The 27,183-nt window shown below is 48.1% G+C and overlaps 2 protein-coding genes across 2 annotated transcripts in view; one reads left to right on the top strand and one right to left on the bottom strand.

Annotated features, from left to right (window-relative positions):
- Nucleotides 1-13,433, bottom strand: part of RASL12 (RAS like family 12) — a 39,369-nt gene extending 25,936 nt beyond the window's left edge. The window contains exon 1 of the mRNA XM_075133216.1: nt 13,270-13,433. The gene's annotated coding sequence lies outside the window, so the exon portion shown is untranslated. The remainder of the gene's footprint in view (nt 1-13,269) is intronic.
- Nucleotides 13,434-17,382: 3,949 nt separating this feature from the next.
- On the top strand, nt 17,383-20,604 carry KBTBD13 (kelch repeat and BTB domain containing 13). The gene has a single exon (XM_048866279.2). It carries the CDS (start codon nt 17,589-17,591, stop codon nt 18,948-18,950), a length of 1,362 nt encoding a protein of 453 aa, XP_048722236.1. The 5' UTR covers nt 17,383-17,588; the 3' UTR covers nt 18,951-20,604.
- Nucleotides 20,605-27,183: the final 6,579 nt, after the last annotated feature.

Genomic DNA, 27,183 nt, shown 5'->3' with positions numbered 1-27,183 from the left:
GTACACCAGCAGTATTGTCTCAGCTATCCCAGATGCTTTGGGAAGTGAATCTGCCCGGCCCAGTTTAATGCAGCTCAGCTGGCGTTTATATATTTTTTCACGTAACAGTTAGTTGAAGGTCAACAGAGGCCAACTTCTTCCAGAAAGTGACCAAACACAGCTGAAGACAGTAGGTCCGATTCAGCTCCCCATTAGGCCAGTGAAAATCCAGAGTGACTTCCCTAACTCCATGGAGTTCCCCCCAACTCCGAGCTGAGTCAGAAATAGAACCCAGGCATTCTGGCCCCCAGTCCTAACCACTAGGTCTCACTGCTTCCATTCATTCATTTGCTATAAGAGATTTGTAGCATGCCTGTTGCTGTAGCAACTGGCTGTTGCTGTCATCTCCGAAGCTCCCTGCTCCAGCAGGTTTCAAAGGGGCTAATGCGTCTGCCAACCAAAGTGCCAGCTTGGGGGCAACACAATAAGCAAAACAGAGAAACCTCCCCACCCCACCCCACCCCCCCAAATCCCCTAATATTAAACTCAAGCCATCAATTAAAAGCTAAACAAAGTCAGCTGGTGTAAATCAGAGTCAGTGGGGTAAACTGAAGTCAATGTTGCCATGGTGATTTATACCAGATTGGGATCCAGCCCTGTCTACTTGGATCACACAGACGCGTGCTCTTGTTTGGGGATCCGTCACACAGTCCTTAGGCCTGGTCTACACCGAAAATTCAGGTCGCTCAGTGACAGCACTCAGGGCTATAACAATCCGCACCCCTGAGCACGGCAGCTATGTGGGTGTGGACACGGCTAGGGTGATGGAAGAATGCTTCCGGAGAGCTAGCTACCATCACGTGAGGAGGTGGATTACCTACTGTGAGGGAAAAAATCCCTTGCATTGCAGTAGGCTGCGTCCACACTCCGGGGTTATGCCAGCCTTGCTATGGCACCATAGCTACCCGCTATAGCTCCCGTAATGTAGATAGGGTGGCCAGGTGACCCGGGTGTAAGGGTGGGAGGGGAAAAGCAGTGAGCAATGAGGGGTGGGGGAAGAGGAGTGGACAGGGGCGGGGCCTCAGGAGGAAGAGGCGTGGCAGGGGTGGGGCCTCGGGGGAAGAGGCGGGGCAGGGGAGGTTCCAGCACCCCTACTGGAGTGTCCAGTTTTTAAATATTACCAAGTTGGGAACCCTAAATGTAGACATGGCCTTGCTCACACAGGGCTGTGAGGGATTTCATTGGGAGGGAACGCAGGACTGGGCTCCTGCTTTGGGCTCCGTTGGGACCAACAGCTCTCTTTTAATATACATCATTACAGCACTACTCTTCTGATTGCCATCCAGGAAAACAAGGGAGTTATTTTTAAACCTGCCAGAAATAGTCTGTGATCGCAACGGTCCAGCCTGTGCCTTGGAGACAGGCTCTGGTGATACTATCTGCTAGGTGCATCAGTTAGCTCTTTTTCAGTACTGGGAATCCAGAGGTCATGCTGGGACCACCATAGAGGCAGTCATTTTTTCATACTGACCTCTATTTCAATAAATATGGTAACTGGTCGTTACTGCCACTCCCATGGAAAAATGGCTCATTTTTCTAGCAGCTCACATAAAACAGTCTTATCAAAACACCCGTCCGTTAACTATAACCCATGACTGCCACTGACTGTAATTTACGGTGCAGTTAGCAAGGCCCTTACATAAACACGGCAAAGCACTGGAAAAGTCCGGTCACCAGGCCTAATTAACGCAGGGTCTAATCCTGCAGCCTTTAGACCAACAGCCCCTCCTTTGGGCCCGGCCTGGCCCTGATCGCACACTTACTTAAATCAGGAGTAGCTCCAAAGGGAGCTCCGAATCCAGCCCAGTGGGACTGCTCCTATGAGTAAGGTCTTAATGAACACAACACAGGCCAAAACTCGTTCTTGGCAGCACACACAATTCCATCCATTTTCACAGCCTTGCCCTCAGCTGGTGTGACTCAGCTTTGCTCTGGTGCGTTCAGAGCAGCAAGGCCGATTTGCAGCCTTCTGAAAAGGTGCCAGGCCTAGCATGAGGTCAAAGGAGCCAATTCTGACCTCACTCTATCTTTACATCACAGCTATTCCATTGGCGTCAATGAAACTAACACAAGCCCCCAAATGCCTCCACTCCAATCACCCCCAAAACATGGTATGGGCTACCCCCATGCTGCTTGAAGCAGCAGTAGTAGACTCTGCTGTCGTTTGGCGACTAGTCAAAGCCATTTATTAATTCATCCTCACAGCATCCCCGAGGGTAGTATTGCGCACACACCCCGGAGAGGGGTACGTTGAGACTCAAAGAGGGCAAGTGCCTCGCCCAGTCATTGTCAGGGCTGGGAAGAGAACACAGAGGTTCCCACTCCCAGAACCCTGCCCTAACCATTAGGCAACAGATTCATAGATACTAAGGTCAGAAGGGACCATTATGATCATCTAGTCTGACCTCCGGCATAACGCAGGCCACAGAATCTCACCCACCCACTCCTGCGAAAAACCTCTCACCTATGTCGGAGCTATTGAAGTCCTCAAATCGTGGTTTAAAGACTTCAAGGAGCAGAGAATCCTCCAGCAAGTGACCCATGCCCCATGCTACAGAGGAAGGCAAAAAACCTCCAGGGCTTCTTCCAATCTGCCCTGGATCAAAATTCCTTCCCGACCCCAAATATGGCAATCAGCTAAACCCTGAGCATATGGGCAAGATTCACCAGCCAGATACGACAGAAAATTCTTTCCTGGGTAACTCAGATCCCACCCCATCTAACATCCCATCACAGGCCATTAGGCCTATTTACCATGAATATTTAATTACCAAAACTATGTTATCCCATCATACCATCTCCTCCATAAACTTATTGAGTTTAATCTTAAAGCCAGATAGATCTTTTGCCCCCACTGCTTCCCTTGGAAGGCTATTCCAAAACTTCACTCCTCTGATGGTTAGAAACCTTCGTCTAATTTCAAGTCTAAACTTCCTGGTGGCCAGTTTATATCCATTTGTTCTGTGTCCACATTGGTACTGAGCTTAAATAATTCCTCCCTCTCTCTGGTATTTATCCCTCTGATATATTTATAGAGAGCAATCATATCTCCCCTCAATCTTCTTTTAGTTAGGCTAAACAAGCCAAGCTCCTTGAGTCTCCTTTCATAAGACAAGTTTTCCATTCCTCGGATCATCCTAGTAGCCCTTCTCTGTACCTGTTCCAGTTTGAATTCATCCTTCTTAAACATGGGAGACCAGAACTGCACACAGTATTCCAGGTGAGGTCTCACCAGTGCCTTGTATAATGGTACTAAAACCTCCTTATCCCTACTAGAAATGCCTCTCCTGATGCATCCCAAGACCGCATTAGCTTTTTTCACAGCCATATCACATTGGCAGCTCATAGTCATCCTATGATCAACCAATACTCCAAGGTCCTTCTCCTCCTCCGTTACTTCTAATTGATGTGTCCCCAGCTTATAACTAAAATTCTTATTATTAATCCCCACCTCCCTTGTGTGGGATTGCTTCTGTGTAATGGTTTTTGCCAAATGTTTGTAACAACTGACTCATGCTGAGAGTCCCATGCCCACTGGCTGTGCCAGTAGCCAGTAAAGCCAAAATTTGCAGCCATTCATCTGAGTGCCCTCCTGTCTGAGGGCTCTGTTCACCTTGCAGTGGAGGGGCTGGGTTTCTACACCAGCTCTGAGAGACAGGGCCAATGACCCAGATGCTCTGCTGTGTCCAATTCGTGGTAGCTGCAGCTGAGGGGGATCACAGTTATTGTTTGCAGCTCCTTCATCCTGAGCCCACTCCTATACTGGCCCAGTCCCCAGCGTAGTTTAGAGCAGCCTCAGCACTGCTCTAAACTACCCCAGCTGGCTAGTATGCGAACTGGGGATTACCAGAGTGTAGCAGGGCTCTGGCCATGCCATCTTCCTCCCAGCCTTGTGAGCAACACAGTCCTTACACCAGAGGATGGAAGTATAAGTGTTATGTATTCCCACTCTAAGATGATCTAGGGATGCCCTCACCCTAGGGGAATGCCCAGCCAGCTGGCTCCACTGGTTTACAGCTGCTTTGCACTAGCCCAGTGCAAAGGGATTGAATCTAGACCAGTGTCTTTGAGAGCGCAGTAGGGAAGTGCATATAACACCTATAAGAAGGTGTAGGGTGCCAATCAACCCATCCCTATGGTGCTTCTAGTGACTCCATCAGAGCTAGGGCCCTGAGCCCTTGCATGCTGGGAGAGCACAGACCAAGGCTGCATTTGGTCCTTGCACAGCTCACAGGGTAAAGGACCCAGCTCCTAGCACCTCCAGACCCCCCAGCCCTCATGGCCCCACTCATAGCTAGCCACAGTCTATTCCCTGCCACCACTTTGCTACAGGTGGACCGAGGGAAAGACATTAGCAGCCCTTCTCTTTCGGGAAACACAGGCTGCATGTGTTTAAAATTAATCACAGTTCAGAGCTAAGTGTTTTTTCAAACCCCAGCCCTTGCCAGGTATTTGGAGAGATAAATCACCGCAACAAAAGCAAAGATGACATGTCACAGATGCTGCTGCATGACAGAGCTGCACTAATCGTTCCTGGAGCCGAAGGGGGAAACAACTTTATGGGGCAGAGCAACATAAATATTTATATGATTCCAAAAGGTCTTGCAAAGATCATCATAAAATTCCCCTGTTATTAAGGCTTTAGGTGCGAGGGTGGAATTTGTTTACCTTACATCCTGAAACTGTGATTCTTTTAGACGCTAATAGCCTGGTGTTTTCCTTTGCCCCACGTGTGCCTGCGAGCATGAGCTAGACTCCACTGTGCTGATATCAGATCTGGCAACCTGGGTTTGCAAAAATAGCACTTTATGGTACATGTCTTTATATAGCTATTTTACCAGAATAGCAAATATTGCAAAATTGCCCGAGTAATCTTACAAACAAAATCCCTAGGATTCCCAGGGGGAGTGAAAGGTTTGCTCTTTAGATCAGTCTTTAAATTAAGCCACGATGAAGGGACCCACTAGAGGATGCTTCCAACCAAATGACTTCCTTCCTAACGCACACTGGAGGCAGCCCGGGTTGGAGGAATGAAGGAACACGTGGCAGAAGATACCAAATTCCCATCTGCTGCTGGGTGCTCTCAGGTGAGCCACTTTAAATGGTGACTTACCATATGTATTGCAGCAGCACCTAGTGACCCCCACTTGAGAGCCGGGACCCACTGTGCTTGGGGCTGCCCCTGCCCAAAGAGTTTACAATCTAAACAGACAAGGCAGATGCAGGGGAAACAGAGGTGAAGTGATTTGTCCAAGGTCACACAGCAGCTCAATGGGAGAGAGCCCAGGTCTCCTGACTCCCAGTCCAGTGCTCTATCCACTAGCCCAAGCTGCTTCTCCACTCACTGCCTCTGTTTTTTTCTCCATTCATCAGGGACAAAATGTAACCACCTCCTTCTCATGGAATGATTGTGAAGCACTCTGAACATGTGCGTGTATATAAATGTTATAGATTATTATTAGGAATGTTTGGTAAGTGTGTAGGTAATGGCCTTTGACATCAGGTAATCTAACATTGACATTAATGCCAAAACTCCCATGGATGTCAGCGAAAGCAGGACTGGGCTAAACATTTGCAAGTGGGCTTTACGCTCCACTGATCTACTAGTAGTGCTGTTATTCTGATTGCTTTCCTATCACAACACTGATTGTATCTCTGTGTCCCAGCTGTTCTGGTATTTGGGTTAATAATACAAAAAAAAATCGCAAGGGACTTTAAAAATAACATCCAGCAGTGAGATCACTTGCATAAAATTACACAGTAAATACAGACCTCGACCGCAAGCGATTATTTAAAGGACTCAAAGGGTCTTAATTCTCTGAAAGCCAGCTCCCGGACCAGATCTCAGCCGATGTAAATCAGCAGAGTTGCACTAAGACCAATGGAGGAATCTGCCCCATGTGAATCAGTGCACACATGAGCGACACACAGGAAAGACCACACATATTGCTTCTGACTCACAAAATAGGACTGGTGCACAAGATGCCAAACCACAGCAAGGGAGCCAGTTAAAACACCCAATGTCTATTCTGGTAAAGAGCACGCAGTATGTGAGGAGGGACTATCCCAGCTTTAACTGTGATAGGAGGAACCATGTGGGTGGAACATAATTAATTGTTCTTCCCATGATGTTTCCATAGTATTTGATTTGCTGTAGAGCCTTATCTTCCCCAATGCTGTCAGCACAGCAGTGAGAGCTGTGGGTCCTCAGCACCTCTTGGAATCAGGCCCCTAAACTGCACCTGCCATCTCATGACCCTCCAGAAACAAAATTAACCTGGCCACGTGGAATCACTGCCCTGCATTCTGCTGTCCACGGCACTGGTGCGGATGCCCTTGGAGGTAAAACAGCATCTTCTCTGTTCTCCATGTCTGATGCCATAACATAAACATGCTCCAAGGGGAGTCACAGGGCAAGTTGGTGCATGATCAGAATTTGGAACCTGATGCCACAGCTCAAAGAGGTGCCCAGCTGATAGCAAAGAGAAAAACACACCCAAATTCACCCCTAACATCAGAGGGCCTCGATTCTCTGCTCCCTCCAAGCTAAAGTGGATCAGAGCTGTTGAGAAAGCAGGGTACATTTTTACAGTGTTGCTGTTCTGACCCTCATTTCACTTTGTGCTTTGACTTTACTGATTTGGGGCATCCATGGCCTTCATCTGAGTTCTCCCCATGTTCTTTCATAGCACTTGGTTCCCCTTAGTAAACAGGCTTCTTCCTCGCTAGGTGGACCTTTAACACCAGGGCGAGTGAAACACACACACCTCCTGGGTGTGGTGTTCTGTCCCATCTAGTGGCACCAAGACCACTTAGAGAGAGATTATGAGTCTACTCTACACCCTTTGCTAAGAGCCAGTCAACTTCTAGCTCATGCAGTAGCGGCTCATGCACTAAACTCCAAAGGTCCCAGGTTCGATCCTGCCCGCCGACGACTGAGGTCTGTCGGTTTTACACTAGCATGACATGGAGTTATGACTGTTGTAACCAATTCTTCCCTCTTCTTTGGGTTGAAATTGACCGGGACTGGAACCAAGCCGATGGCAAACGATTAGATTGTTACAATCGCTGCATAGCAGGACCCCAACCAGAAACAACCCTATGTTTTTCTAAAAGATCAGATCTAGTTCAAACAGGAATTATTTCAGGGATGTTCTAGAGCCTGTGTTATGCAGGCAGGCAGAGTAGATGATCACAGTGATCTCTTCTGGCCTTAGAATCTATGATCCTATGAAAACCTGCCTTATGGTTTTTGTAATCAAACCAGGTGTTTGTTTCAAATTCTGAAGCATTGAACAACATGATACAAATCAGCAGATGGGGGTCATATATGACAGCTGTTCTCTTAATAGATTACCAGGCCCCACTATACTCCAACTTCAATCTGCTGCTCTCACTGCAGACAGACCTTCTGAACGGCTACATAAAGCTGCTCAGGGAGAGAAGAAAGGTTTTGACAAGCTGGAGAGTGTAAATTATGATATATTAGAATAATGTAACAAGGCCATGGGATCTGGCTGGCAATACGTTGAGCATGGTCATTCATGACACAACTATTTTGTAGAGCATCAGAGAGAGAAGATGGGTGACAGAATAGCTTTTATTGGACCAACTCCTGTGGGTGATAGGTACAACTTTCGAGCTACAGGTCTGGAGAATGAAATCGGAGTGTCTGTCATACAAAACTATCTCCCCAAGATTGCTTTACAGAGTTAAATACTAGTAGTAATGGGAGAGAGAAGTTAAGAAGTGAGGCCTGGGGTGGGGAAGATCTGTCATTCATCTATGATCTGAAATGAGGTGGAGAGTTGATGATGTAAAGAGACACAGGAAGTCTCCGCTAAATGGCTAGAGAGGAGATTCACCCTACATCATAACGTAGCAGTGCTGGGGTTTGGATTCAACTGTGCTGTAATTTCGTGAGCTGTTCTGGCAAGATTTCGTCTCATGTCGTTTTGGCTGCATGCAAGTCTGAACCAAGAACCAAGTTCCTTTTGGATCTGACATAGACGTAAGATTCCCTAGGATTCAGGGATTCAGATCAGAACCCTCCAAAATGGAAAGGGTCCTGGACTGATAGCTGCACATCCAGCTATTGCAATTCCAGTGTCAAAAGCTTTATATGCACAAACCAGGCATGAATCTGCTCCTGCATCACCTACAAATAACATTTTTTTCCCATGTAAAATGGTGTGCATTCAGTTCTGCATGTGCTGTAACAGCTGCAGTGCAAAACTGGGCAGGACAGTGCAGAAGCTGGGGCTGGAAATGTGATCCACTGTGGCTACTGGTCAGTTCTAGTGTCATTTGTTTAACCAGATACACATGCTATCATAGAATCATAGAATAGAATCATAGAATATCAGGGTTGGAGGGGACCTCAGGAGGTCATCTAGTCCAACCCCCTGCGCAAAGCAGGACCGATCCCCAATTAAATCATCCCAGCCAGGGCTTTGTCAAGCCTGACCTTAAAAACTTCTAAGGAAGGAGATTCCACCACCTCCCTAGGTAACGCATTCCAGTGCTTCACCACCCTCCTAGTGAAAAAGTTTTTCCTAATATCCAACCTAAATCTCCCCCACTGCAACTTGAGACCATTGCTCCTTGTTCTGTCATCTGCTACCACTGAGAACAATCTAGAGTCATCCTTTTTGGAACCCCCTTTCAGGTAGCTGAAAGCAGCTATCAAATCCCCCCTCATTCTTCTCTTCCATAGACTAAACGATCCCAGTTCCCTCAGCCTCTCCTCATAACTCATGTGTTCCAGTCCCCTAATCATTTTTGTTGCCCTCCGCTGGACTCTTTCCAATTTATCCACATCCTTCTTGTAGTGTGGGGCCCAAAACTGGACACAGTACTCCAGATGAGGCCTCACCAGTGTCGAATAGAGGGGAACGATCACGTCCCTCGATCTGTTGGCAATGTCCCTATTTATACATCCCAAAATGCCATTGGCCTTCTTGGCAACAAGGGCACACTGTTGACTCATATCCAGCTTCTCGTCCACTGTAACCCCTAGGTCCTTTTCTGCAGAACTGCTGCCTAGCCATTCGGTCCCTAGTCTGTAGCGGTACATGGGATTCTTCCATCCTAAGCACAGGACTCTGCACTTGTCCTTGTTGAACCTCATCAGATTTCTTTTGGCCCAATCCTCCAATTTGTCTAGGTCCATCTGTATCCTATCCCTACCCTCCAGCGTATCTACCTCTCCTCCCAGTTTAGCGTCATCTGCAAACTTGCTGAGGGTGCAATCCACACCATCCTCCAGATCATTTATGAAGATATTGAACAAAACTGGCCCCAGGACCGACCCTTGGGGCACTCCACTTGATACTGGCTGCCAGCTAGACATGGAGCCGTTGATCACTACCTGTTGAGCTCGACAATCTAGCCAGCTTTCTATCCACCTTATAGTCCATTCATCCAGCCCATAGTTCTTTAACTTGTTGGCAAGAATACTGTGGGAGACAGCGTCAAAAGCTTTGCTAAAGTCAAGGAACGACACGTCCGCTGCTTTCCCTTCATCCACAGAGCCAGTTATTTCATTATAGAAGGCAATTAGATTAGTCAGGCATGACTTGCCCATGCTATGACATGCACCACCAGGTTCGGCTACGGCAGAGAACTCTGAAGAAGGTTGAAGGTGGCTTTGTTGGCATTTTGTTCCCCACACCCTCTGAAGACAATAGAGAAAAGACTGCTGAATGCCCTCTGGACAAGAGAGGCCTGTGGTGGGTCAGAGACTGGCAGCTAATCCCACATTTAAGAAACAGCAGGATCATACGAACAGACTTCTCCACTTCTTCTCCAGAGAGAGGAACATCTTTGATAGAGGCTACTACCACCTCCAGAGATAGTAGGATCCTTCCATTTGTCAGACCCCTAGTTCCTCCTGCTTAGCCTCACTTTCCTTCTGTTGCTGATGTTGGAAATAAGGGGCATGTTTTCACAATTGAGGATAATTAGCCACTGGAACAGATTCACCAGGAATGTGGGAAATTCTCCATCATTTGGGGTCTTAAACCAAGACTGGCCATCTTCCTCAAAGGCATATTCTTGTTCAGCCACGGGTCTGTTGAACTTGGCACAGGAATTTCTCTGGCCTGTGCTATGCAGGAAGTCAGGCTAGATTATCAGGACAGTTCCCCTTCTGGCCTTAAATCTATTAATAAGATGGACCTTGCTTCATCATAAGCCTCCTGGGTGAACTGAAGTGAACTCAGAACAATTTTTTTTGCTGCTAAGAAGCAAACATTTGCTCTGCTGCCCGTGTGGACATTCCAAGCTGGAGTAATATAAGAAACTGCTGCTGCTAAGATTTGACTTCTTTTTTGGAGGGAGGGATTTTTTTTTTCTTTGAAGGGAAGGTTGAAGGACACCAGCCCAGGAACCCATCTTCAGATGAGTCCCTTTGTTCTCTTCCCAGCAGTTCTACTTAGATAAAGACTCCATTGTGCTGTTGTGCAGCAGAGCCAATAAGCCCAGATGCCCCATAAGTCATTGATTTAACTACCATCAACCGTTAGATTAAAACGTGCAAGCCAGCCAGCCCAGTTTGGAACGTCCAGCCACCTCCACATCAACATTTACCTTGGGGTGTCTTCAGCTTGATTGAAACTGACACCCCCTGCTCCTTCCATCCGCTCTTATTTGCTGCTTAGGGTCAGTCTCCACTAGTTATTGCTTCTGGCCAGGCACCAGGTTTTCCTTTCAAAGGAATGGTCCAAATAATCTTGGCCACAGAAAAGCACTTTCCTCGCTCTCCCATGTAATAGATCTATGTAAATCATCACTGCTCAGCCTGGCTGGAGCTCAGTAGCCGTCTAGCTGCAGGAACAGGTGCACACAATCAACAGCGTCTCATTCAGACCATGGGCCCGAAAGGCAATGAACTGCGTATAGCAAAACAAAAACCACCCCTCCCCCACCTGCACTTAGCACACCTAAGACTCCCAAACCAGCTGATAAGCATGATTTAACTCCCACAGCTACCCTCTATGACAGGTAAGTCATTTTAGCTAGCTGCTTTGAAGTCAAGGAAACTGATTTACACCTGCTTACAACAGGTCTGAATTTGACCTGGGAGACCAGATTCTGAACTGCACCTCTCAGCCCATAATAGGGGGTAAAGGTAGTTCCAAGCCACCTTTGCGCTCCACCCACCCCCCAATTCTGGGAGCCTGCTCAGACTCCAGTATAAGTTAGAGCAACCCTGGGGTCTGCTTTAACTTATAGCAGCTTCCTATTGCTCAGCATAGCTGGAATGCAGAGCACAATAGATACCCCCCCCAGCCATCTGTGACACACGCCTGCACCCATCCCAGCATGCCTGCGTGATGGAGGCTGTGCAGGGGAGTGGCAGAGAATCCTCATGCCAGCTTTGCACCAGCTGAGGAAGGTCCCTGCTCTGGGGTTATTACCTGGGGGCCGTCTCTGCCACTTGTCTTTTATGCGAATTAAGGCGACTCGGGAGTTTAGGTGGCTCGCCCAAGGTGACAGTGGCAGAACTGGGGTTAGTACCCAGGAGTCCTAACTTCCCGTTCTGTCTCTCTCTCATCAGATCAGACAGCTCCCCAGCTCCCCTAGTATTTATCCAGGTGGCAGCATTGTATTCCGGAGTAAAACACTATAGACCGTTGGAAGTGTTCATCCTGAAGCCTCTTCCCTGTTTTGTACACTGCTCCAGGGTGCGGAGGGACACACACGACCTTTCCTCTGGTCTGTTTCAGTTTGAGATTTTTTTTATAGCCATGATTTTAGAAGTGTAGCAGGAAGCCTTTGGCAGCTGCCCCTTTTCCAGCTGTTAACTGGTCTGACGGATCCCTTTTATGCCTTTTGCCATGGCAACCTGAACAAGACATAGAAGCTGTTTGAGGAGAAAACAAAACCGCTATTATTTTTAATGCACCAGCTCTCTTCTGGCAAGGATCCAGTGGGTTCTGAGCATAAAAAACTAATACCATGTTACTCAGAGGCAGCCAGCTGCACATGTGGGGCTCTGCAGAGCATCCAGGAATGGCCAGATCACGTGCACCAAGTGGGGCAGAGCTGACTTTTCTACCCTCTCCTCTGCCCCATGTTTTGGGGACCAGAAAATAGAATGTCCTGGTTTTACATCTTTACAGATGTTGCTAATCCCCAATGGGTCTGGGGCTGCCCCTGCAGCAAGCTGTCTCATGGTAGGAGATTAACCGCCGGCTCCCATCCAGGAGTTTGACAATCACATTCTCCAGAGCCCCTTCCCACCCAATGGAGGGGCTGTGTCTTCGAGGGTGCATTGGCGGAGGGTGCAGGGGAATGAGGCTGCTCATCCCCTCTTTATCCCATTAGAGGAAATTTTTCAGTGCTTGTTAAAGGTACTGGCTTAGGTCATGACTGATTGGTAGGCAGACACCCCAGCCCCCTGACAATCTAGGCCCATCCCCGGCCTCAGGAGGCCAATAGACACAACCATTGCAGACTGCCCACTCACTGAGAGCTTTTTGGATACAGATATTTTCTCTTGCTGTAGGGGCAGCATCCCTGTGCTAACCGTGAAGCATGGGTTTCAAATGGCCTCCGTTTAATAGCACACTAGATGGACTAGGGCATTCTATGGTCATTACAATGGTTAAGGAATGAGTCATCTGATCAACAGTGAACTGTGTGTTCTCACTTTGAACAGAGTCATCAGCAACCGATCTTGGAGACCAAGAGACACAGGGAAAGGGAGGCACTGGACAGCAATGATATAAAGCTTTGCCAATGAACCAATAACTCACAATACATTGCACCTGCTCAGCTCCTTTCAACCCAGGGGATCTCAAAGCATGTTCAAAGGGTCGGTTAACTATTACCATCTGCATTTCACCAATGGGGAAACTGAGGCACAGAGCAATGAGGTGAGCAATTTGCTCAAATCCACGTGGTGAAACAGCGGTGGCGCCCAGAACCAAACCTGAATTTCCGGAGTCCCTGTCCCCTGCCCTGACAACTGCCTCCACAGACTGTTGGCCACTTTTCTCTCCGGCATCTTGCATATATGCTGCTTCCTTAGCCCCGGCAGATTTGAGGTGCAAGCAGCAACTACAATGCTGCCAAGCGTGACACCCACACATCTGGTGGCCCTGTCATACATTCTCACCGCACAGCTGGCTCCTGACGTGTCCTGCGGGAACGGGGTCAGGTTGCATTTGCTCCTCGCAGCTATCAGGGGTCCAGCAGCAATTGCTGTGGAGACAGCCTTCCTACCTCTCCTCTCCCAGCTCCTGGTGGGGATCTGAGCAAGCCATAGCAGCAACAAAAGCAGGAGGTGCAGGCAAAGGCGACAGGTACAGCTGGTCAGAGTAACTTAGATGGAGCCACATTCCAGTGCCGCTGAAATCCAAATGCTTTGTGAAGAGCGGTCGATTCTGCCGCAATTTCACTCTGGAAGAAAAACCAGGAAAAAAACATTCTGTCAGTGTTAAAATGTTTTGAAACAATTTTTTCCACTTAAAATATTTTTGCTTTGCATTCTGCACAAGGACATAAGACCTGCCCTGCTGGGACAGACCAACAGTCCATCTAGCCCAGCTTCACCTCTCTGACAGCAGCCAGCCCCAGAGCTTCGGAAGGGGGTGTGTGTGTGTGGAATGGGGCAATCTGGGTGAGATCCATCCCGGCTTCTGGCAGCCTATTGTAAAGTACAATACCAAACAGAAGACAAGCGAAATGAAACGTTTTGTGTCATCAGAACACAAGTTTGGGGAAATTTTGCTTTGCGGAGAATTTAGCCATGTTCCATTTTAGTTCTGCTTCAGAAGGAAGCCAAGTCTCAAAACCCTTTGCAAAATGGAGCTTCTGTTCTCTGCACGGCGGTGATGAGGGGCTCAACATGGCCCAGCCCCAGCTCCCCAAGGACACCCCAGCGACCAGCCCCCTAGCGCCCACCAGACACACCCTTCCCCCATCTCGCCTAGCAGCCATTCCACTCCAGCAGCTTCACCATCCTTGACACACTCCAGCACCCAGCTGACCCCCACCTGCCAAGTTCTGCGCAGTTCCATGCCCTACCCCTGCCACTCCGTGGGGCAGAGCGTGTTGACCAGAAACATACGTCTCCATGCAAATTCTTTGCACATAGGCAAATGATTCCATTAAATAACCTGCATAAAATGCCACCCATGGAGCTGCACAGAACTTGCCAGCTTTGCAGCCAAGCATGACTCAGAGCTGGCCTGAACTCAGGTGAACTTGGGGGAGGGAACTGCAAATAAATTCTCATCCTTTTTTGGAGGCAGAAGGCTGAAGGTTCCTGACTGAGCAATGCCAGCTCCAAGTCCAGGTGTTGACAACAAGGGGCTGTTGGTAAGGAGCAAGGCTGAAGAACAAGAACAAAGTGGGGGTGGGGATGGGGAGGTTAGAAAAACGGTACGGCAGCCTCAGCAAAGTACCACCACGCCAGCGGGTTTGGGTCAGGAACGGCTCCGACGGGCTCAGCAGAGCAACGATCCCCTGGGCACTAATTGCCTGTGGTGATTTTCCTCTTCTCGTTCCTCCGCGCGACAGCCACAGCCTTGGTTTTTTCCCAAATTCTATTTTTGTCTCTCTCCCCTGCAGGCAGCACAAGGCCTTTTCAGACTTACGGGCTTGACCTCTGGCTATCCCTTGGGGTCTACATCCCCGTGCCCCCACTGCAGGCTGATGCTCACCAAGAGAGGGAGGAGGCAAAACTAAAGGCATGAAAGCAGCAGGCAACCTCTGCCCTCTGCCAGGAAGGCTCTGTTGAAACTGAACAGCTCAGCTAATGCTGTTCCTAACTGGCCTGTTGGGGGAGCTGTAGATCAGTGCTTCCCAACGCATACCGGCCCCTCTGAATGGGAGGTAAATATACTGGGCTCCCGCTTCCTTCCTTAGTTTGTGCTAGCTTGAGGTGCCACTTGGACACATGTTGTCCAACCGCAGAGTGTGTGCTCTGCTCCAAATCCCCTCTCTGGAACTGTGAGCCTGGATCGACCCAGTTCCCCATAGGCTGGAGCTGGATGGAAGGCAGCAGAGCCCAATAGGTCGAGTGGAGACAGAGGAGCAGGGGAGTTACCCTTGCAGACCGGAAAGCAGTGTTGCAGAGGGATGCTGACTGCACCCTATCTACCTACCAGCGTGTTAGGAGCACCTAGTCCCCATCTGTGCCCAGGCAAAGCTGGGACTCAAACCTCTACCTTCTTCTTAGCGCTTCCACTCACTGAGTCGGCAAATTGGGGTTTATTTTAGCTTCTGCTTTGCTATATTGTGATCGGCATAGATGTGGATAAAACCACTAATAAGTGGGGGCAGTCATTTAAGGTTAACCTCCATTGATTTCAAAGCTCCCCCTCCAAAATATAAATCACCTAAATTTGGGACAAATTTGATTGCTAATTCCACCTTCTTGATACTCCTGGGAGACAAAAATAGAACCCCTCCCCCCAGGGAGCTTTGCAGGGATGACTGCAACCATGGCCAGGCACATAGATGTGAAATCTTCCTCCTGTATCTGTCCAAGCCCCTGAATGAAGCAGCTAGCTGGACTATGCCTTGAAGGAGGCACTGAGGTTGTACAGTGGATGCAGTCCAGCTGTCAATCCAACAGCTACTGTAATAGCAAAAATGAATGGTGTGTTTTTTCACCAACGGAGCCCACTTCTGTGGAACTTTCAAACCCCAAGGCCAACCGTTCACCACGCAGACCCCACGCTGCTTTTGCATTGTCTCTCCCAATATGCAAAATTAAAATAAAAACCTGTAATAAACCATCCCTACTGCTTGTCAAACGCCCTTTGGTGTGTGTGGCCTGCGGTGCTGGCAGACGCACCGTCCCATAATTCGGGCTTAAAGACTCAGGGATTTACGGAAGTAGTTATCTCATTGAAGCTATAAAACTTACTTTTATGAGGGGGGGAAATGTATGCTCTTTCCAGCAATACAAAAAGCCACAGCTGTGGGATGAAAGGCGATGAATGAACAGCAGGATTAGAATATCTATGGTCGTTTCTGCACTAGGGTCTGGCTCTCCCCCCGGGGAGATCGCGTCAAACAGTCTGTATGCACCCAGTAGAGAAGCCGCCTTTGGAATTCCTAGAACTGGGCTTTTCAGACATTCTCCTCCTGCAGACCATATCTTAATAGAGAGATTTTCTTAAGGACACCTCCTCATCAATTCACAATTGTGCGGATTGCCTCCCCGCCAGTTTGCAGTCACATAACTTTCTTGTGGCAACTCCAGCAATCGCTGACCTGTAAAAGGTCACTTTAGGGAAGTATTGAATGTATTTTTAGCTACTTTTAAGGCATTTTAACGTCTGGAAATTAGGAAGAAGAGCCGGTACTATGTGACTAGCCAGCTCGCCAAGGAACACCAGCAGTTGCTCTGTGGACCACAGTTTGGGAGCCTCTCCTAAGACAGTGGGTCAAACACTTAACACCTGTGTGTTTCCCTGGTAGAGCACCTCGCTCCCCCAAAGAGGTAAGCTCAGTCTGTGAGCCCCAATTCTGCTCCCTGATACAGTGGTTTAATTCTGGAGTAAAAACGCTGACCAACTGCACTCCCAAGAGCAGAATCTGGCCTTCTGTAAAGCACTTAGAGGTCCTCACAGCAAAGTCCAAAGTATGATTATTACAAGCATCTCACTGTATAACTATTTCTAGTTCAGTAGCATCTATGGGCCTTTAGGAGCCCACAGGGAAACCTGGCAAAGACCCCAGGCAAGATTTTCAGAAGTGACTTGTGATTCTGGGATGCCTTCAAGGGGCCTGGTGTTTAGAAAGCACTAAGCAGCCAGCCTCCTAAAACCAGGGCTCTTTGTGGCCTCAAGCGGGACACACAAAAATTGAGACACCAAAAAATCACTGGTTTCAGAGTAGCAGCCGTATTAGTCTGTATTTGCAAAAAGAAAAGGAGTACTTGTGGCACCTTAGAGACTAACAAATTTCTTTGAGCATAAGCTTTCGTGAGCTACAGCTCACTTCATCGGATGCATTCACTAGTTTCTTTTGGAAACCTTCACCATCATCTTCCCTAGGTAACCTTCTGCCTTGGGAGATCACCTCACGTCATCCCCTGAGGGGATTTCACGAGTTACAGCTGGGATGAATTGGACCTGTCCAGTACGATTAAGTTCCACCTTTACCCTTGATGATCTCCCCTCCCCGCACCGATAGGCAGCTAAATGCTGCCAGTCCCTGGAGTGGCTACTCTGTGTTTCATTGGAAGCAGTGCTGCTGGTATCAGCTGGTAAGAGAGCTCCATGGATGCCAATGACAGGCTCTGCTTATGGCTTTCATTGCTGGCAACTCCGATCACATGGGCCACAGCTATCTTTAGCTGGAGGTATTTATATTACAAGTTAGCAGCGTCTTAGCTGCTGGGGAGGCTCAGAAAGCTAGCAAACAACCACAGAAGAGATAGGAACAGTGCTCTGCTTGGGAAGCGGCCGACATACTGAGAAAGGCTTTGGGTTCCATTGTGTCCTTGCCCATGCATTGAGACACCATCACCACCTGCTTCCCTGGTTCAGGTCCCCGGCATTAGAAGGCTGACTCCGGAGCAGATCATGCAGACGTTCCTGCGGGGAAGAGTGCGTATCAAAGTGGAGGAGGAGTTTTTCGCCACGGACAAGGCTCTGCTGGTGGAACACAGTGAGTACTTCCGCGCGCTCTTCCAGTCTGGCATGAAGGAGAGCACGCAAGATGAAATCCAGATCCAAGACTTGAGTGCCGTGGGATTTCTCCTCATGCTCCGGGTCCTGGCAGGGGAGAGACCCGTGCTGACCTGTGAGGAGAATCTCAAGGCGGTTGAATGTGCAGCTTTTCTTCAGGTGAAGACAATGACCAAGTATCTGATTAATTCCATCAATTCCGATAACTGCATTGTCCTTTATCAAGCTGCTGCCATGTTTGGCCTGCAGGACCTTTTCCACAGTGCTGCCCTGTACATTAGAGATGGCTATTCTGATTTAGAGGAGTACTTAGACTGCCTTTCCGCTGACCTGCTGGATTACGTGGACTCCCTTCTGCCCAGCACGTTTGTCGCAGTGGGAGCCCATACACCAACCTTTGAGTTTCTACAGGACCTTTCGAGAACCATCTGCTACCTTGATGAGGACGACAACACGTGGAAGACGCTCTCCTGCTTGCCACTGACGGCCAGCACATTCCTGGCCGGCATGGCAACACTGGATAATAAGATCTACATAGTGGGCGGAGTCCGCGGAGCGAGCAAACAAATCGTGGACATCAGCTTTTGCTATGACGTAGATGCTAACAGCTGGAGCGAGTTTCCCAGTCCTCAGCAGCTCCGGTACGACCTCACACTGACAGGTCATGAAGGTTATCTTTACGCCATAGGAGGAGAATTTGAGAAGACCTTGCTAAAGTCTGTGGAGAAATACAATGTGTCCTCCAACACCTGGACTTTTGTCGCCGATCTGCCCCAGCCAACAGCAGGTGCGCCCTGCGCCCAGGCCATGGGGCGGATATTTGTCTGCTTGTGGAAGCCACTAGACACCACGATCATTTATGAGTATGAGATCCAGAAAGACGAATGGCTTCCTATCTCAGCCTTAAAGAGACCTCAGAGCTATGGCCATTGCATGGTGGCCCACAGAGATAATCTCTACATCATGCGGAATGGGCCCTCAGACGACTTCCTGCGGTGTGTGATAGATTGCTTCAACCTCACCAGCCTGCAGTGGACAGCTTTACCGGGGCAATTCGTGAACAGCAAAGGAGCTCTCTTCACTGCCGTAATCAGGGGGGATACGGTTTATACAGTCAACAGGATGCTGACCCTCCTCTACTCCATAGAAGAGACGGCATGGAGGTTCAAAAAGGAGAAGGCTGGCTTCCCAAGGAGCGGGTCCCTACAGACCTTCCTTCTCAGGTTCCCAAGGAGAGACCACAGCATTGCCACTTAGTCAGTCCCTGCCACAAGGGGGCGCTCTAGGATACAGGAGCCAGTGAAAGCTATTTAAAAATGGATCCTCAGCTTTCTCCTTTTCTTTCCAAGCCTCCAGCTGCTCAGTAGAATTCCGTGTATAACAGGAGGCTGCAGCACCACTCGGGTCCCAATCCACTAAGTGCTTCTAGCTCCTCCTACATTCGCCCTTCCAAGGAGCCAGCGTGAGGAGCTGCAGTTCTGCTGCCAAGCCTGCTGATTGCCCTCTGCTCCTGGTTACAAAGCATTGAGCGCTCTGTAATGCTCACCCTTTATTTAACCCGAGGTTGTCCTAATGTGTCTGGAGTTTGTAGAGCCCTTAGAGACCTCCAGATGAAAGACATTTCAGAAATGCAAAATAGACAGTGTGGCCTAAGGGACAGAACACCAGACCGGAACTTGGGTGACCTGGGTTGGATTCTCAGCTCTGCCACTGGCCTTCTGGATAACCTTGGACAAGTCACTTCCCCTCCGTGTGCCTCAGTCTCCCCATCTTTAAAATGGGAATAATGACATTGCCCTCCTCTGTAAAACACATTGAGATCCATGGAGCTGGGTATAGTTCATATTGACCGAATTCGTCAAATGTTTATAAAACCATTTATTCTAGGTACTGATGGGAAAAGATCAATTATCTTGTAGAATTAAAGGGAAGAGGTTTTTTTTAAATGTAGGCACATGTTTTAAAAGGGTCATTGTTTCAGGGAAATTGAATGAAATAACTTGTAACTCTGTTTATAAGTGAGGTTTTTATACTGCCAGGGAAATGCTTTTCTGGCTGCCAAACATGTACTTTGGAGTGTATTCCCTGCATTGCTCTTGAGATATCAAAGGAATATATCCATGGACCTGTTTCCAATTTAAAGCGATAGCATGGACTGGAACCAGGTACCTGGAAAGTCTCTGAAGGACAGTGTGTAGAGGGGGTGGGGAAATTATACCGGTGCGATGAAGGGAAGAAAAATTATGCTGTTCTGAATTGATTCCAATAGGATTCCAAGTGAGACAATCCAATAACTGTTAGAGGTGGACTGACAGCAGGTGGTATCTGGCACATTTAGGCTGAGAGTTGGCTGGGCAGAGTCCGAGCACTAAAGCTTGGCTTCCGATCTGACATTCCCCGCATCTTATGAGCCATTAGTGTAGGACTGTGGCTCAAAGTGGTAGAAATCTCCCAAGACCAGCTGATCTCGTAGCATTTCGGGCTGCTTCCAGCGTGGATTCTGAACCAAAACCAGGGGGTCAGGGATTGGGTCTGGAGGATTCTGATTTTGCAGATTGCAAAGGGGGGGGGTCGGGTTCAAGATCCTGTTTCGGTGCATCTCTGGTAAGAACATTTGTAGGGTGAGTCTTGAACTGGAATCATCTGGATCCAAACCCCTGCCTCATGATTTTGGTACCAGATGTGGAGCTGGAACTGTTCTATAGAATTTCTGTTTAATACTTAGGGCCTTCCTCACTCATATTAGCCTGCCCTTCATGTGCTTAACAGCACCGTCCCCAGAAAGAGCCCTCAAGAAAGGTTTACCTCTGGGAATGACAATGCAGCATCAGTCAATGCCGACTAGCTGATCATGTGACACCTTTCGGAATGGTGTTGCTGGGACAGATATTAAAACTGTGGGTCAAATATCTCCCTGGTGTAACATCATTGACTTAGTATCAGAGGGGTAGTCGTGTTAGTCCGTAGCCACAAAAACAACAAGGAGTCTGGTGGCACCTTAAAGACTAAGAGATTTATTTGGGCACAAGCTTTCATGGGTAAAAACTCCACTTGTTCAGATGCATGGAGTGACTTAGGTGAGTTACAGTAAGGATGAATCTGGCCCAGTCTGCAGCCCTGGGAATGTGGGACACTTGTGGGTGCTGGGTTCAATATTTCCTTCTCATCCCGCAGTGCTTTACATCCTGCTTGTTAACGCTCCCTGCTCTCATTGGCAAGATTGCTAGCAACACAGGGCAGATTCCTAAGCCAGTCTGGAGGGGCCAGCAGAGGAGACTGGAAGTGCCGCAGTGACCCCTCCAGCCACTTTGGGGGCAGGGTTTATCTGCTCTTGAGAAGGCCACATCCAGCCCCCCCGGTCAGGGACACTGGTCACTGAGGTACCCGTCCCTATGGGCAGATAGAGAATACTGCTGTTACAACAGAGGAGCCTGAACCAAATCTCTCAAAACTGAGTATCCCTGGACTTGGGAGTGCTCAGAATCTGAACCCCGGTCCCAATCCACATTTTGCAAGTGGCCCCCTCTTCATAATGGGCTAAACCAGAACGCCAGATCCAAACATTCATGAACTGTGGGGTATTTGAGTTGTCAGTTCCGAGGTGGAAAACTCACTAGGTATTAATCATCAAACCTCTTTCTGACTGGTGTATTTAGCAGATGGACTCTTTGTGTTGGGCTATAAACAAGGTGGACTATGAAAGGTTAATTGGAACCATGAAAAACCCTTCTCCCTGGAATGAGAACATATGGCCACTCTCATTTGTGACTTACGCCAGGTTTTCAAACCAGATCTCTGGCCCAAAGGACTAACCCCCTCCACACCCTTGTATGCCAGTCAGCTCTTTCAGGCAGGCAGGCAGGATCTCACTTTCAGTTGTCCTCCTCCTCCATTTCCAGTAAGTGAGCATTACAGTAGCTGCCTGCATTCAGTTCAGTACTCGCGCACCCAGGAGCACATAGCCACAAGCTCAGTAAGAACATGATACAGGTGGACAGGCTCCCAGGCTACAATGGGAGCTGTATCTCGGGGTGGATCAGTTTCACAGCAACAGCGGATTCTGCAGTGGAAGTACAGGCAAGTCAAGAGCTGTGTGTCCCGGGAGAAATCCTGAAGTGGCCCATACGACTTCACAGTAATGGGTGTGTTAGTGTAAAGTACAGGGATCAAAATACAGCTCCCCATTCCACCCTCACTACAAATCAATGGGGTTATATGGGAGGAACTGAGAGCTGCATTTGGCTCACACTATTGGACCAGAATAGGAATGATGGGTCCAGTCCTCAGCTGATGTAAACTGGCATAGCTCCTTTGTAGTCAATGGTGCTATGCTGATTTACACCAGCTGAGGATCTAGCCCTGAAGCACCTTTATAATGGTCAGGGCATCTGGGTGCTACTTTTGTTATAATTAAACTGGCCTTGTATTGCACACTGGCCTATACTGGGCACAAGTACTTACCCTGGGGGGATTCCACTGACTTAAGTTTCTTCAGTCTTACCCCAGTGTTGCGGAGAAGGATCAGGCTCCCTGGGCCCAATTCTTCTTTCACTGTAACACACTGTAACTGTGTGAGGTATAAATGGCCCCGCTGCCTCTCCTGACATTATGGAGCAAGAGTGTGTTTTTTTCCCATTTTTTGGTTTTCCAGTCTAACGCCAACATCGCTCTCATAGGCAGCCTTTTCTCTACAAGGTAGCCACTTGAGCGGTTCAGTAGCCACTGTTGTGACCATGCTTCAAATCAGAGAAGAGTTTTTAGCCACCCAGGATTTTACACAGTTGGGTATTGCCAGCCTGCAAATGGAGCTAAAATGGGGGGAAACTACTATGAGGAGCAATATGTAATCCGCATAGTATAGGCGTGAAGCTGCCTTCCTGACAGCATTGCTGAGGTGTCTTGCTGCTTGTGAAGTCCCAGGCACAGATGTCTTTATTTCCTGTCTTGTTTTCTCCTGCCTGGCTTGTCATTGCTCATTATTTTATATCCATCACAACAGAATTCTATCACCTTTCCCAATGCAAGAGCTGTGTATCCCCACACAGAAAGGCACAGCTCACGGGACAGGCTTTCGATTTGGAAGCGTGGCAATTTCAGCAGCTTTTAGTTCAGCCCCAAAATGAAAGCGTTAGCTCTTGAACCATATCAAGGTGTCTCCCATGCATCAACAGATTCATTGTCTCTCGTCACAAGTCATTACAGGCTTTGCTCTTGCAGTTCAACAGCACTTTGGCTAATGGACCAGAGAGAATAGCATGGAGGAGATGAGTCCATCTATCTGAAGAGGGGCAGCAGAGACTAGCTAAACTGCTGACCCTTTTCCCTGTCATGGAAATACTCATGCTTCCCTGGCTGAAACAAGATGTGTAGGTTCAGGATCAAAGACACGGTGCAATGTGGCTGACAGAGCCTGAATTATGACCAGAAGAGATGCACATTTACCTACTGCCCACTCTGTGCCAATGCCAGGAGAGAGGTCCTGGAGGCCACATTTAGGCTGCCAGGTAACAGATTGATGTCTAGGACCTCCATGGTAGCATTCTCTGAAATGCATCCACTTCCATGTGTAGTTAGACAAACAGAACTGCAGGGTCTCAATGTGTGGATGAGACAATAGGGTTTGGAGGAGGGATTTAAGTTTATTAGGAATTGGGGAACCTTTTGGGAAAGGAGGAGCCTATACAAGAAGGATGGATGCCACCTAAACCAAAATGGAACCAGATTGTTGGCATGTAAAATTAAGAAGGTCACAGAAGAGTTTGTAAACTAAGGGCTGGGGGAAAGCCGACAGGTGCGGAGGAGCACACAGTTCGGACAGACACATCCCTTATGGAGGATTTTTTAAAAGGGATACTCTATATCCTCGTAAAGAGAGGACTGGAATTGATAAAGTACAGGTAGGAACTAAAGAGAAACAGTCAAACCAAAAAGAGTCCCATTCAATTCCAAAATTCCAGAGAGAGTGATTCACAGGGTTGGGATCTGTACAGGGGCAGAGAACAGGGATTGGGCAGTTGTATGGGGCCACCAGACACATATAGTACACTGTATACAAAGTAATTATTTGGATTCACACCATGGTTTTCAGTCAATGATTTCAAAATATTGCACAAAGCTGGGTAAGTACCAGGATCCCCTTTTTACAGATGGGGAAACTGAGGCCAAAGAAGTTAATTGATGCTCAGCATCGTTGAGTAAGGAAAACGATACCCACATCTTCTAGCTCCCAGTTCCATCCTCTAGCAATGATGCTACCTCCCTTGAGGGAGACTTGAGGAAAGTTTTATTGTTGCCTTAGAGAAGCACAGAGGCTGCCTAGTGTGAACCCCACAAGGTTTAGGGAGTGTTAGCTTGTTGACATTGTCTTATTTTGAGATCCCAAAACGAATGTATTAGTCCAGACGGTGCGCAATACATTCCCTTTCCGCAGATACAGAAAAAGGCATAAATAAGCGCTCTCAGTGGCTACCCACTGACCTGCTCCTAAATTTGAACAGCCTCTTAAACAGAAGAAAATGAGCATTTCCTGTTTGCATAACAGAGCCTGAATCAGAGAGATTTAAAGCTCTCCCAAGAAGTTTCCCACACCTCAGTGCCACGATCAGGCTATTTAAAAATAAACAGAGCATCAAAAAGAAGGGGAAAATACTTCTGGAATCACTGAAATCGCGTCCGAGCATGGGAAGAAGGCCCCAGTCCCACTGACGACAAACTGGTAAGTCAATAGGATCAGGGCGGGCACTGGCAAAGGATGTGTACGGTGGTTGGCTGGGCCTAGGGTAGATCTGTGTTTCAGTTGTACAAGGAGAGGGAAGACTAGGAACTTCCCTGGTTCTCTCCGTGAATTGGAGAGGGGCCAAGGAGATGGATTTACCCTGGCCCCTCTCATTGTTAATTGTGGGCCTGAGTATCCACTGATCCCATTGACTGTGACTGGATTTTGGATGCTCAGCCCTTCTGAAACTCCGGCCCTAGCTGCATTCCAATAGCGCCAAGAGGCCCCTGCAGAGCTCAAGGCCCCATTGGTGCTTTCTGGCATTCCTGGCGCATGGCTGCTGGTGCACACTCACACCCCCAACTGGTTGCGCAGATGACAGCCCGGGTGCTGAAGTGCCAGGGTTGGTTGAGCTGCTGCCCCTCGGCAATCAGCCCCATAGTGTCAAAAACTGCACCGGCTGATTATTCCCTTTTCTCTGAGACACCTGCTAAGTTCCCCTCTATTCGACATTGGTGAGGCCTCATCTGGAGTATTGTGTCCAGTTTTGGGCCCCACACTACAAGAAGGATGTGGAAAAATTGGAGAGAGTCCAGCGAAGGGCAACAAAAATGATTAGGGGTCTGACTTATGACTCATGACTTATGCGGAGAGGCTGAGGGAACTGGGATTGTTTAGTCTGCAGAAGAGAAGAATGAGGGGGGATTTGATAGCTGCTTTCAACTATCTGAGAGGTGGTTCCCAAGAGCATGGTTCTAGATTATTCTCAGTGGTAGAAGATGACAGGACAAGGAGTAATGGTCTCAAGTTGCAGTGGGGGAGGTTTAGGTTGGATATTAGGAAAAACTTTTTCACTAGGAGGGTGGTGAAACACTGGAATGCGTTACCTCGGGAGCTGGTAGAATCTCCTTCCTTAGAAGTTTTTAAGGTCAGGCTTGACAAAGCCCTGGCTGGGATGATTTAGTTGGGGATTGGTCCTGCTTTGAGCAGGGGGTTGGACTGGATGACCACCTGAGGTCCCTTCCAACCCTGATATTCTATGATCCTGCTGTAGGACGACTGTGCCAATATCTTCTTCAGAGATGTCCATGGACAACTGAGTTTTGAGCTTACTGTCAGAGTTTCACAGGACTGGGGCCTTTTTAACCCCTTCATTGTCTCAAACTCTCTATGAAGATTTGCACCCCAGGTGCATTGCATGTCTTTGCACAGTAATGCTCTAAGCTGGCTTGTTTGAGCTGTTAGCTTGGGCACAAATTTCCGTAGACAGTTCACTGTTCCAAGGAATCATTGTACCCTTCCTTGTACGTTGGGGCAGGCATGTTGGTGATGGTCTCACCCTCACCGTGATCGACCTGTGTCCCTTGATAGACTAACTTCTTGCCCAGTGACATTGTTTCCATTACACAGAATTTTGGTGCTTGTTTTGGGGATTGGTCCTGCTTTGAGCAGGGGGTTGGACTAGATGACCTCCTGAGGTCCCTTCCAACCCTGATATTCTATGATTCTATGATAAGTTGCGGGGCCAGCTAAGTCAAGGATTTCAACAGAGGACAAGGCTATTTATTCAAAAAGCCACGGTTTAGCCAAGAAGGATATACTTAGGACCTGATAAACTGGGACAGACAGAGGCTGCTGAAAGTATAAGAAAGGAAAAAATATCAGTAGAAGAGCAGTCTGGGTTCACCTTCAAACTCATAAACATTCAGTGTTGTCAAAGGGACCATTATTTCCAGATACAACGAGTCAAATGTGTAGTTTTTATGCTGTACTCAGTTTCATCAGGCAGGTCACTGAACACTTGGATGTTTAATTTCCACCCCTGCTTTCCTCCTTTCTTGGGTTCTGAGGCTAAGAGCTGGGAAAATCATTACTGTATCACACCAAATTAATACCCTTTTATCTGGAGTATTTGGAGAACTGTTACCCCCCTTCTCTCTCTCTCATTTCTGCAAACCTTACACACACAGCATTGCTAGAAGAGCCCTCAGCTGGCTGGATTGACTCTGCCTATCAGTGCATATAAAGTGGTGATCAACACGAAGAGCCAAAATATTACACAACCATTTTTCCACAAATTGAGTAGACTCCTAACCCTCCATGACTCCAGAATCTAAATAGAACAGAAAAGAATGCTAGCTGGCACACCTCAAATTCTTGGATTTCTAGCTCTTGCCAAGTTCCCTGCATTTTCAAGTATGCAGCCATGTGGGTCATAACAGTTACTGCCTTTTAAAAAAAAACAACAAGGATTCCTTGTGGCACCTTAGAGACAAGTTTATTTGGGCATAACAAGCTTAGTCATGGGCTAAAACCCACTTCATCAGACGCATGGAGTGAAAAATACAGAAAGCAGTGTAAATATTACAGCACATGAAAAGATGGGAGTTGCCTTACCAAGTTGGGGGGGGGTCAGTGCTAATTAGCCTCATTACCTTGGTAAGGTAATTCCCATCTTTTCATGTGCTGTAATATTTACACTGCTTTCTGTATTTTTCACTCCATGCGTCTGATGAAATAGGTGTGTGGGTGTAGGTGCCACCTAGGCAAAACTCCAGGTACGATCAGGGTCTCAGTGAGGTTGCCTTGACTCCTACACTGGAAATTTATTTTTTCCCTTCCACCATTTTCTGCTTCCAACTTTACTCTGTGCTGCAAGTTAGCATTCTCCTTGCACAGGACAGCTATCTGTGCTCATCACAATGTCGTCGGAGCACCTCATGTCATCGGAAAACCCAGCAAGGGTCCAATCCTTGTTTCTCCTGCCTCTGAACA

The sequence above is a fragment of the Caretta caretta genome, chromosome 10 (assembly GCF_965140235.1).
Source record: "Caretta caretta isolate rCarCar2 chromosome 10, rCarCar1.hap1, whole genome shotgun sequence".
In the NCBI taxonomy this organism is placed as follows: Eukaryota; Metazoa; Chordata; order Testudines; family Cheloniidae; genus Caretta; species Caretta caretta.
Note: the sequence above shows the minus strand (reverse complement) of the source record. Positions and strands in the feature narration are given on the sequence as shown.